The sequence below is a fragment of the Cottoperca gobio genome, chromosome 21, assembly GCF_900634415.1.
Source record: "Cottoperca gobio chromosome 21, fCotGob3.1, whole genome shotgun sequence".
NCBI lineage: Eukaryota > Metazoa > Chordata > Actinopteri > Perciformes > Bovichtidae > Cottoperca > Cottoperca gobio.
Window position 1 is genome coordinate 16,157,049 of NC_041375.1, and position 12,046 is coordinate 16,169,094.

General features: G+C 42.9%; 1 protein-coding gene across 1 annotated transcript in view; it reads right to left on the minus strand.

Moving 5' to 3' along the window:
• Positions 1–12,046, minus strand: part of igsf3 (immunoglobulin superfamily, member 3) — a 67,334-nt gene that overhangs the window by 44,324 nt on the left and 10,964 nt on the right. The window contains exon 2 of the mRNA XM_029458606.1: positions 6,912–7,292. Within this exon, the coding sequence (XP_029314466.1) occupies positions 6,912–7,292 (381 nt within the window). The remainder of the gene's footprint in view (positions 1–6,911; positions 7,293–12,046) is intronic.

Below are 12,046 nucleotides of genomic sequence, written 5' to 3' on the forward strand. Positions count from 1 at the left end.
TCAGGTAGGTTGGTAGGTCATGTGAAGACCTCTAGCTTCAGTGGTCCTCTGTAAATTTGGCAATGTTCACAGTGAATTTGTCCAATATCCAAATGGCCTTCTGAATGTGTTTGTTCAGTGTTTCCAAGTCAATGCAAGTGACAGGCAGCTGGCAAGACCTAAGATCCACCCCAGCAAGATGGGACTTTGACCATTTTGCGATGAGATTACACGTCGGAAGGCACATTTAAAATGCATTTGCTCCTCCAAATTACAATTCTCTAATTGATTTACTGCCCCAACTTTGAGTAGAGCCTTTGTGAAGCCCTACAAAAGAATAACTGAACATTTCTAACTTGGAATAAATGCATTTTCCCCCCCACCCAGACAGGTGTCTGCTTGGCCCCGTTTAACAGCGCTGTTTTATTCACAGTGCTACATGTTCTATTCAGCAGTAGTATTGTCTACTACAGTGATCCGCTGGGTTTTTAAAGCCCTCTTCAGTGATGTTCAGTAGAAAGGATTTCTTCCGATGGGAGCACTACAGCACCGTCGCTCTCAGACTCAATTATGGGTGTGACATCTGTCCTGACTGACAGCTCACTACACTGTGCGACTGTGACAGTGTTTCTGTGTGTGAATGTATGGTGGGTCCGAGTGGTAGTAATGTTATTGAGCAGAAAGCCCTGTCCGCTAGATGAGATGTACAAGGAAATGGCAAGCCAGACATAGTGATAAAATCTCTTTCCATTTGGAGTCCTGCCTGGTCCGCAGCTTAGAGCCAGTATGTGTTTACATGCACGCGCACACATACACAAAAGGCAGAGAAGGGAATGCAGTAGTAAATGAAACTGAGAGGTGATGGTAAGGCCAGAGAAGCGGGGGGGGGGGGGGGGGGGGGGGGGGGGGGAGGCAGACAAAGCTAGAAGTGTCACTGCAAGGAGAAACGAGGGAGATAAAATGGTCCAGTCACACACAGGCCTATGCTCCCAATCAATACCAACAGACGTAGAGAAACAACCTCTCTTGTCTATTCATCTACACTTTATCACCTTTATTTTTCTGTAGTACATCTGACTATATCTTTCTTTGTGAACATAAGGCTTCACCCAAATGTTTGCCTGCTCTAAAAAAGACTTTCATCTTTTTCCTTCCCATCCTCCATCCTCCCTCCTCCCTCCTCCCTCCTCTGTCCTTATTCATCCACTGGTTCTGTACACAATCCTATGTGCTTCAATCAACCTCGTGCCTCTCTTGTGATGAAGCTCATAGAGCAGCTGTATTGACAAATCCATATACCTGAAAGACCAACGCCAGCTGGGGGCTGAGGCGGGGGACCAGACCAAATCGACTCTGGGGCTTTGGATTGATGGAGCGAGCAGGATTCAGATGATGAGTGAGCAGAGAAGAGGGATATGGGGGGCGGGGTCCCGGTGTCACCCAATGTAGAAGATGGAATTCGAGATGACATCTCCACATTCAGTCTATCTCATTAAGTGAAGTACAGGAGTGCAACCTGGCAGCGCCAGCTCCCTTGTGAAAAGAAAGGCAGGGGAGGGAGGGACACACACACACACACACACACACACACACACACACACACACACACACACACACACACACACAGCTGAGCTCAGCAGAAGCATGATTCAGCCACTCTTACTCTGTATGTATGTGTAGCAGTGCACAGGCTCAGCTAGGCTAACACTCCTGTTCTTTGCCCCATTCGCAAACACTCACACAGAAACAAAACTGCATTTTGACCTTGGGTAAGCATTGCTTCACAGATTTCCAGCATTCAGTTGAGCCACAGTTTCAGGTGAACTGATTCCTTTTCTCCATTAAAAATGGAAGTAAATCAAATGTTGGCCATAAATATAATGAGAATGTAGTGTGACTGGAGAAATGTGGTATTTTGCAACGGTTTGTTCTGAAAATGATTCGCCGAAACAGCTTCCTTCTTCCTTAATTGAAATTGCTAGGTCTCATCTCTAGCCTCTTCTTTCTGTCTCTTTCTTTCTCAGTCTCCTCAATTTGTGCTGGCTAATTGCATTTAGAACTTGTATGGCGGTTTGTAACTGCATTAACCTTAAGAGTCACATCAGGCAGAGACTATTTAAAAAGGCACCCCTATAGCGGCAGTTGTATTGTGGGTAATGCCTCGGGGAGGTGTAACCAATCATATTGGAGTGGAGAGGAAGAGCTCATCATTTATTGGTCACACATTCTATTCAGCATCGCCCCACTACCCAATTCCAATACTGCCGCTTCTGTCCCCATTCCTATCTTTTTCAATTTCCTCATCGCTGCCTTTTCCCGCCATCCATCTCACTTTCTTTTCTTCCAAACCACTCGCTGCCAAACCTAATTTTTTCTAGTGTCACACATCTGAAGAGGAACTATGGCAGTGAATAACGGAAAGATGCAAGAATGCTTCAGTTTAAAGATTCACCAAGGCTTTGGTTCTCCAGCTCTATTACTACATCACTACAGGACTAGGAATGGATGACTACTGCCAAATGCGGAGGCTATGATCTGTATAGCAGCCAGCATGGTGACTCCTATGGTGCTTTCTAGGACAGTCAGGGTATCAGGGAGCTTCATAAGTAAGAGCAGTTTGATACTTCTGCGAGGGCTTGTTGTTCTGCTAGCTGTTGGACTCGCTCACACACAGGCTGGTGCGTAGGATAAGGACAACCATGATGGCCATGTCAGGCTGTTGTCCTTTTCTTCTGCAATCTGATGTGTAGGAGTAAGTCACACACACACACACACACACACACACACACACACACACACACACACACACACACACACACACACATTAACAGACAGACAGAGCTTAGTCAAACTCCAAGAGATCAGAGTTAGGCTGTGTTCACAGGCAAACTGCAAGTGACCTTTGGCCTCAAACAGCTCCACAGCACCCAGGTCAAATACAGGCCTAGTGCAACGCTTAACCAACGGCAGTGGAGCACAAACAACAACAATTGATCCAGTGAAAAGACACGCAATGTAAGAGCATGAGAAATAATGGCTTTAGAATTTGTTTTAAATATAGCCTTTTCCATTGAACTGTATTCATTTACCAACAGGTGCGTGGGTTGCACACTAAGCTCGACTGTGGTGCCAGTGCAGCTGGTAAAAGGTTAAAAGGGATAACGCTGTCACTATGTCATCTTTTCTGATTGCTGTTATCACTAGACAAAGACAAAACAGGAGTTTGGAATTTATCCAACTGTTTCCTGGAGCCACAGTTTACAGTAGCTTTAGAACTGTCATTCAAAAACACATCAAATATAGAAAAGGTGCCACACTGAAGCACTTGTGTGGCATATGAGAGACATATTTCTTCATCATGATGAACACTTCAAGTTTGGTTTACTCTTCTGAGCTCGTCAGTCTAGTAAAGCAGTGTAAACATGGAACCACATCTTCAAACATGTCGAGTAATATTTGCCTGATCTGAAGGCGTTCTACAGAGATCCAAAATGCAATGGCAAAGTGGGGCTACACAGATGAGGAGCTTTTAGGGGCAGTTTCAGCTAAAAGTGAAAATAAGGTTTCTGGCCACCTGAAGAATTTAAGTCCAATAATCATCCTACTTTTAACTTTGTTTATGGTCTCCACCAACTCCTGAGGCAAATATCTTTCTATTTAGCTGCTAAATGCTATGTTCACCAGCTATTCTCTAATTGTGTCAGTCTGCTCAGCAGCAGGTAGCATGCAGTGGGATTTTAAGGTGTTTTAACTGCCTGCAGCTGCTGGAAATAAGGTTGATTAGACTGGTGATATTAAATCTAAACAGTTCAGTTGTGGGCTGAAAAACCATGAACGGAAATATAAAATCTCTTTAGAGCTGAGGGGAAATGCAGAACAGGGTAATAATTCTATGTGGCTTTTGTCACTATAAAGATTGTTTCATTACATGCAGATACATTTGTTAATCTAAAAATATTAGTTATAGGCGCTTTAAGTACGTAGGCCAATATTTCTTTAACAGGCATCCCTAATAGCCAGTAAGCCAGTCTAACTTCTCACCATTCAAAATATTCGAGGAAAAGAATAACAATGGAAATGTCAAATCGAATCTTTTCTGTATGAGAACATAATGATTTTCCAGCATCTCTGTGTCAGTCCCTGATTTAGTGGATATAATCCAGTATTTGTACCCTGATGGCCAATTATTCTTCTTACATGTGTTATATTACTGCACTGCCTAAGGCAGGGTTGGCACTTGGGTGCTGAGCAGCGCAACATTTTCATTTGATTAATCCAAGTTTAGTATCACAGAGGGTAAAAAAAGACAGATACACACTTTCTGTCTTCTCATTTCCTTAAAAAAGCATCCATACAAAGAAAAACAAGGAATCATATTTCCAAGTAATTAACCGCATGCACAGCACAGGTGTCCGATTCTATTTGAAGGACAATACAAGACATGAAATCACAGCGTCACAAGTATCAACGGCGTCCAGGTGCAGAAACTGTTCTCCTCCTCAGGCAGCAGCTATTAAAGTTCCACCCTAAAACCCTCCCCTGCTCTTTGTACGGAAAGGTGACAAAGGACAAAACACATCCCTTTGAGTAAGACTTAATGCAGTACTCAGGACACAGATTACTGTGTGGCCTTCTATCCCTACAATTAACCTAACCACCAATCCTCAGACACACACTAGCCTTCTATCTCAGATCCTTCCTTCCTTCCTCGACAATAGTCCCCTGCTTGTGGTTGTCCTTCGATAATAACCCTTGAAACGCACACACGTCTCAAAAAAGGCAGCATTAGCAAAAATAATGTAACAAAATAATATATACATACATACATACAAATCAGAGCAAAAGCAAATTAGAGAAAGAGGCCTCGTCTAATAAATGGAGACAGACAGATGCCATAATGAAAGACGATAGAGGAAGAGAAGAGGCATTGGAGGGGGAGGGGAGGAAGTACAAGGTATTGTTTACCCACGACGGTTCAAGGAGGCGTGCAGCTGCTGGGGGATCACAGAGGGACTCGAGAGCACAGCAAAGAAAAGAAAAGAGGAGAGGCCCTGCCATGTGCCCCTGACCTCTGAAACTGGGTTAAGAGGTTAGAGACACAGAAAGGCTCAGATAACGGTCCCTCAATACCTCCGCACGCACACAGCTCTCGCACATGCATTTCTATAAATACTGTGTGCCATCAGCAGTGCTGTTTTAGCCCTGTCCCACATTCATCCTAGAAAATAACACTTATTCAACGAAAAGCCGAGCCTATTGATCTGTTGAGCGCACCGTAGAGAGGGCCAAAAGAAAGCACAACAATATTGGTACATTTCTCAGTTAACAGAGCCACTCACTAAGTGACTTGGATACACTGGGACACAAATAACTTGAATTTTAAGCCAACAAGCATTGGACCCTGAGAGGAAGGTCGGCCATGTCAGGGATAAAAAGGCATGAAGTTATGAAGGGAATGGAATCTCCATCCATAACAGCTGTGGCTTCAATACTGCAGGCCTGTTGGGCAGATCTGGACATGTCTTTGGGAGAGCCAGAGCGATTGAGAAGGAGTAGAAGACAGAAACTAATGCTTCTGTTTGAAACCGTCACACATCACACCAACACAGCGGGTGCACTATTGCAATATCTCTGGGGAAGGGAAGACTCAGTATGTAGGTGTGGTAAGGAGCATGTGTGTGTGTGTGTGGGTGTGTGGGTGAGTGATTGAGATTGAGAGAGAGATAGAAGAGAGAGCTTGCTTTTCCCCCGGACAGGTGGGATTTTGTGTGAAACTGGAGAACAACACTTCCTCTCATCACACTCCTTCCAAAGAGTGCACAGTTCACAGCTATTTTTTGGATTGGTTCTGCATGGTTATTGATTTGTTTTTTGTGATCGTCACAGATCTGATTGTGAAACAACTAACGCCTTGGTTTTACTTGGACACATCTCTAACACATTCAGGTTCACAACACATAGCACACAGACCTTCATGGGGATGGAAAAGGTTATTGTAAATGTGTTTGGTATATGCAAAATTCAGGCACATTGTGTAATGAAGTTACTTAATCTCAAGGCTCTGTTTTGTGTAGGGGTGCCATGTGTTAAAAGATTCCTTTCTAATTTCATTGACAATATGGGTATATATGGTCAATTTCCACAGAAAACCTGGGGCAGGTTAGTATTCCTAAATGAGATGGTTGCCAGTTTGGGCCTTTTGGCAAAGTATAATGAAACTGCCATCATGTGCACTGAATACCTGAGGGGTACTTAAAGGCAGCAGGATATATGAAAGAGTCACAGAGATTGTAAGGGGTCAACAGGGGGTCACATGCCAACTTTGCAGGTCAATTTAGCATTGAAATGAACGTAAAGACCATATCTCTGCTACATTTCTGCTACAAAAGGTGGGTCGTAATACATTAGCGCGAGCACTTTGTTCAAACACCGTCTCTGTGTCTGAAAGCTGCTTCAGTACAAACTGATCAGTAAACACCAGTTTAATTATTATATACAGCAACCTTCGACTTGTGTTGGCTTTCTGTTTAATCTGGTAACCTGTGATAACATGTGCTATATATTTGTACCAAGCGGCAACCTCCAGTGCTGAAAAATAAATAAAGCCCACGTGGAAGTTCCAAAAAGTGCAGTTCCTCAAATGAGTCTGGCTCCAAAAGTAAAGTGAATCCCCATAGACCCCAATGGTAAATATCCCAACTTTAAAAAGCGGAAACAAACATGTTTACAGCCTGGTCCCAAAAAAAAAATGGTTTTGGTCTCTCTAGCTAATTTCCCCGTTCATGACAACTGTACCGGGGGGGGTGATATTAAGGCTTAAAAGTTATGTTCTTCAAAAACTTAGGTGTGATATCCATATGTTATACGATGTATTATCTGTACACACAGGTGGTTTATCTGTACAATGTATGCGTGTGTTCTTAGAGACTCACCAGTGAGGTTGGTGCGTGCGCTGTAGGATCCCAGGTACCGCCCATCCGTGTTGGGTGTGTAACACTCAAACAGACCCTGGTCCTTGGCCTGCACTTTGGTGATGTGGAGCATAGCCGAGTCGCCGCTCAGCCTCTCCACATAGATCTCTTTACTGTTGACCCTCTGGGCATACACGGCGTAGGCATAGTTTGGCTGAGCCGTGCTCACGATGCGGATCTCCCTGTCCGCCACTGATGGCAGGTACATGGACCACTCAAAGTCCTGCTCCATCCCCTCTTTGTAGCCCGTCACGTTGCACAAGATGGTCACGTGGGAGCCCTCAGTCCGTACCAGCGGTCCACTTTGCACCGTTACCACTCTCTGAGCCACGGCAACACCGGCTAAAGACAAAGGTGGGGTGAGAGAAGTGGAGAGGGGGAGAAAAAGAAATGGAGAGGATGGGGTGTGGGCAGGGAGAGAGGAAAGAGAGAACATGAGTTACAAAACTGTAGTTTAAATATTTAGCATTTGCAGAGTTTATGCACCCAACATCTCCCAGGAAATACAGAGACAGCGTGACAGGTGCAGCTGAGCATTCTGGAGAGCGCTTACTGAGGTTGAGGTGTGCACACACACACACACACACACACACACACACACACACTTCACACGAACGCACACATTTTTGAACACCACTAACCACATGAAATATTCACAGCAACTCTTTTTAACAGCTGTCATCCAATCACGCGCACTACTATTGCACGCACTCACGCATTAACCCATCACCACACGGACAACACTGCAGTTATATTACACTGAAGGTGAGAAGCAGCCATCTGGAAGTTAGAAGAGAGGTCAGTGTGAGCTGCTAAAACACAAATCAGCAGGGTCGTGCTGAACCGAGAACAAGTTTTTTTCCTGATGCATCCATAATATGAATCATTTCACAGAGACTGATATCGGTATCTGCGTATATGGGGGCTGAAATGTAACAAAAAATATCTGTACAAAAATGCCGAGTTCAAAAGCTGCCATTACATTCAATGGTTTGCCACCAGTGAGCACCAACACGTTTATTTCTTTTAACTGTCATTTTGTCTCACTCAGTACATATCTTGGTCACAATTATTTAAGGTAATCAAAAGTGTTTATTTATTTATAAAATATGTCAGCAATTAGATGTCAACGTTGTTGTTTTTTTCATTTACAGGAATTAATCGGCAGTAAGATACAAACATGCTGTAGTGTCCGAGGTGCAACCTCATTTATCAAATGCCTCCCAGTCCTAGGCCAGAAATACAAGTTCAGTTTAAACATTTGCTCCCTAGAAGCATTTTCTACACTTGAGATTATGAGGATCTCTTTATACTACCGGTGTTTTATTTGTATTATTTGCATTTTGCAAATAAAAACAAAGAACATAAGAATCTGAGAAGGACAAACTTTAAAACTTTGTTTTTGCAGATTTTATGTTTAAGATGAATAATTAAGAACTCCTCTATTGTCCTCACATGCTGTTCTTATTTAAACAAAACATTGAATTACTAGACAGAAGCATGAGCCGTCTACAGAGTAGTGTAGCAAACTGAGAGCCGACTTTAACGTTAAACCCCTAGTGAAGACTGATTATTACTATTCTTTATGATGCTTTGTAGACTATATTTAGGTCGACAGCATATGTGAATCTTGCTTCAACCCCTTGCATTCACACACACACACACACACACACACACACACACACACACACACACACACACACACACACACACACACACACACACACACACACACACACACACACACACACACACACACACACACACACACACACACACACCATTCAGAGAACTACAAACATCTCTCTCATGGGGGCCGGAGACAACAGAGCACTTACACATACCCCTCAAATCCAGACAGAGCGACAACTACACCGTTTCCTGTCTGCACAAGCAACTGGGGATTGCAGCTGTGTGTGTGTGTGTGTGTGTGTGTGTGTGTGTGTGTGTGTATGTGAGAGAGACTGTAAGATGCTGTGTGTGTTCGTGCGTGTGTAAGACTGTAAGATGGTGTGTGTGTGTGTGTGTGTGTGTGTGTGTGTGTGTGTGTGTGTGTGTGTGTGTGTGTGTGTGTGTGTGTGTGTAAGACTGTAAGATGCTGTGTGTGTGTAAGACTGTAAGATGCTGTGTGTGTCTGTGTGTGTGTGTGTGTCTGTGGGCACAATACTTGGCATTAATAATTCACCAGAACAGCTTTTTAGCTTCAACATCCTCTCTCCTCTATAGTAACTTTCTCTTACACTTACACTAAACTCCCTCCTTTCATTCACTGTTATTCGTGTGCGTCCATTTACTCCCATGCGTGTAAATCTATGCACGAGTCTGTGGATCATAAGTCTTATTTTCTTTCCTGCGGTCGGAGCTTCAGGTCTTTTGTCTATTGCTTGCTTTTTAGAAACACATTCCAATGATAAACTGATAAAAAATGTTTACAAATCTATGATTGCTTGGCATCCCAAAGTGAAAACTGATAGTCATTACTTATAGCTTGATTTCTCCTAATGGACCCCCACAGGACTAACCGGGATAAAACATTTTGACAAGTTAACCTTTAAAAGAAAAAAGGTCAAATGTTTCATTCATCAAAAAGCAGCACACTTTTCTGCAAATCAGCTGCCTACATGTTACAGCAGGAAAATCGTAAAATATTATAGTGACAGTAAAAATAACAAACAATTGTAAAGTATATTAAGCTCACAGTAATGTCTCTTAACCACAACAGATATGTCCCTATAGGAACATTTTAGGAATACTATATGAGGCTTGAAATGATAAACGGAGTCAATAATAATTATGTACTTGTTAATATCATTTCCCACATGAACACTGCTTACATTTTTCATGCACTCCCGTTGAATAATCAATAACAAAACTAAATGTTTAGGTTTGTTTAGGCCATAACCTGCAAAACATTTGGCCATGAATACTTAAATAGTCAGTTAACATAGGAACTCCTTCCACAGTGAGCAAACGCCAAGAGACTGACAGAAAGTCCATAGCAAAGGATTGCTGGCTGAATCTGGCTGAGGATATTATGGGATGCATTAGGTAAGAGGCAGCCATCCATTCTGACTCAGACTTTGGTTCCCTGTCTTTCTTCACTGTGATGTCAGTGTGCTAATCTGGCGGCGCCCGGTCTACCCACATCCAGCTCAGAGCTGTACCGCTGCATCACTGCTTCTCATGTTGCAGCTACTCATCTAGAAATGTTGGAAACATATTACTCATACATCTAAAAAAAAAACAAAAAAAAAAACATACTACTCATAACGTGTTGGTGCACTGAGAGTTTTCCTCCGCTTGCCTGTCTACTGCCATCCTCTTGAAACAAGCTGCCTCCTTACTTCTGAGTACTCTCACTGCCTTACTGCATGTTTCACCCATCATCAATTATTTTTTTTCTCTCTCTCTCTCTCTCTCTCTCTCTCTCTCTCTCTCTCTCTCTCTCTCTCTCTTCTCTCTCTCTCTCTCTCTCTCTCTCTCTCTCTCTCTCTCTCTCTCTCTCTCTCTCTCTCTCTCTCTCTCTCTCTCTCTCTCTCTCTCTCTCTCTCTCTCTCTCTCTCTCTCTGTGTGTGTGTGTATATTCCTGTCTCTTCTCTGTGCCTCACAGTTCTCTGAATCTTTTCAGGCAGGATTTAAGCAGCTCTGCAAAACTTCAAAGTGCCCATCGCTCTGCAGGCTGTTTAGAAAGGCTGACAATGACATACCAAACCCTGCAGACCTTCAACTGATCGCTGTATTCCACCACCCTTCCACAATAATCCAGTGCCCGCAAACTCCCCCACTTCTTCACCTCTGGCTGCGCGGCCTCGATCGCAGAGTGCCCATATTTGCTCAACAAGGCCTCGGATTTTCGCTTAGCTTGTTGACTGGACGCAGGATACATGCGATCCATGTCAGATAATGTTGAATGACCACAGACAAACTTTATCCATCCATCCATCCATCCATCCATCCATCCATCCATCCATCCATCCATCCATCCAACGGGGTTAAATACTAATCCCATCATTTGTGGCCAGTGTCTTATCCTCAGTGGAAGCAGCAGGGAGACCACTGGCATTCAAGCCTACTACTCACACCAGCACTCTTCTATCACACATGCTAATTATACATTGAGAAAGGTGCATAACAAAACCACTGCAGGGTTTAAGTAATGCAGGAGGACCTTCACAGCAGCGTGGATATGTGCTAATGCAGATATTCGAGCTGTCCGTCACCACTTTCTCTCTCTTTCTCTCACACAAAAGCAGGATGGATATAAAAACAGAAAATACATCTCTAATAGAGTTCTGCTGCTGTTCTGGTCTTGCATGCAGGGTTTTCCTCACTGTTTTAGAACCAAACAGTCATACTGAATGAAAGAGGAGCATCATCTAAAAGATATTTTAAATGCATGAAATTAAAAAAGTTTAATACATTTTTTTAATTGAGTGACTAATTGATTACAGGATAAGTAAAGACAAGTATAGGGAAAAGAGAATATACAAAGTAAAACAAAAGACAAATAATAAAATAAAAAAGGGGGCCAAATGGGTTCGTAGTATGGGGTGTGCTTGTGTGTGCATGCATGTCTATATGCTTCTCTGGCTTCTTCCCACTAGTTTGAAGAGTGCGGGCACTCATTTGGAAAAAGGTGATGTCACGCATGTACTAATCATGATTTAATAACAGCTTTTATCAGAATCTGACAGCAGCTGGAGGGTTATTTCCTTGTGTTGCCATGCCACTGTCAATGAAATCTGAATAAACCACAACCACACAGCCCAAGCAAATGTTGACATATTGCTCAGCCATAATGTGAAACTAAATATTTAAAAGGGCTTTAAAAAATAAAAACATAATTATTTACATCAATAATGTTCATTTTGGCCACGATTTCAAAACAAAACCAAATGTTGTGGTATTGCCCACCCCTGATGGTGTTTATAAACAGCAAGTCTTCTCCCTCAAACTTTTCTACATAAACTTTCAGGGAAAGTTGAAGAAGAGAGGGTGAACCAGTGAGTGAAATATGAATTAATTATGAGCATGCTTGCTAGACATTTAAAAAAAATGGACCTAGTCAATGTCCTATCTCCCCAAGGAAGATTCAG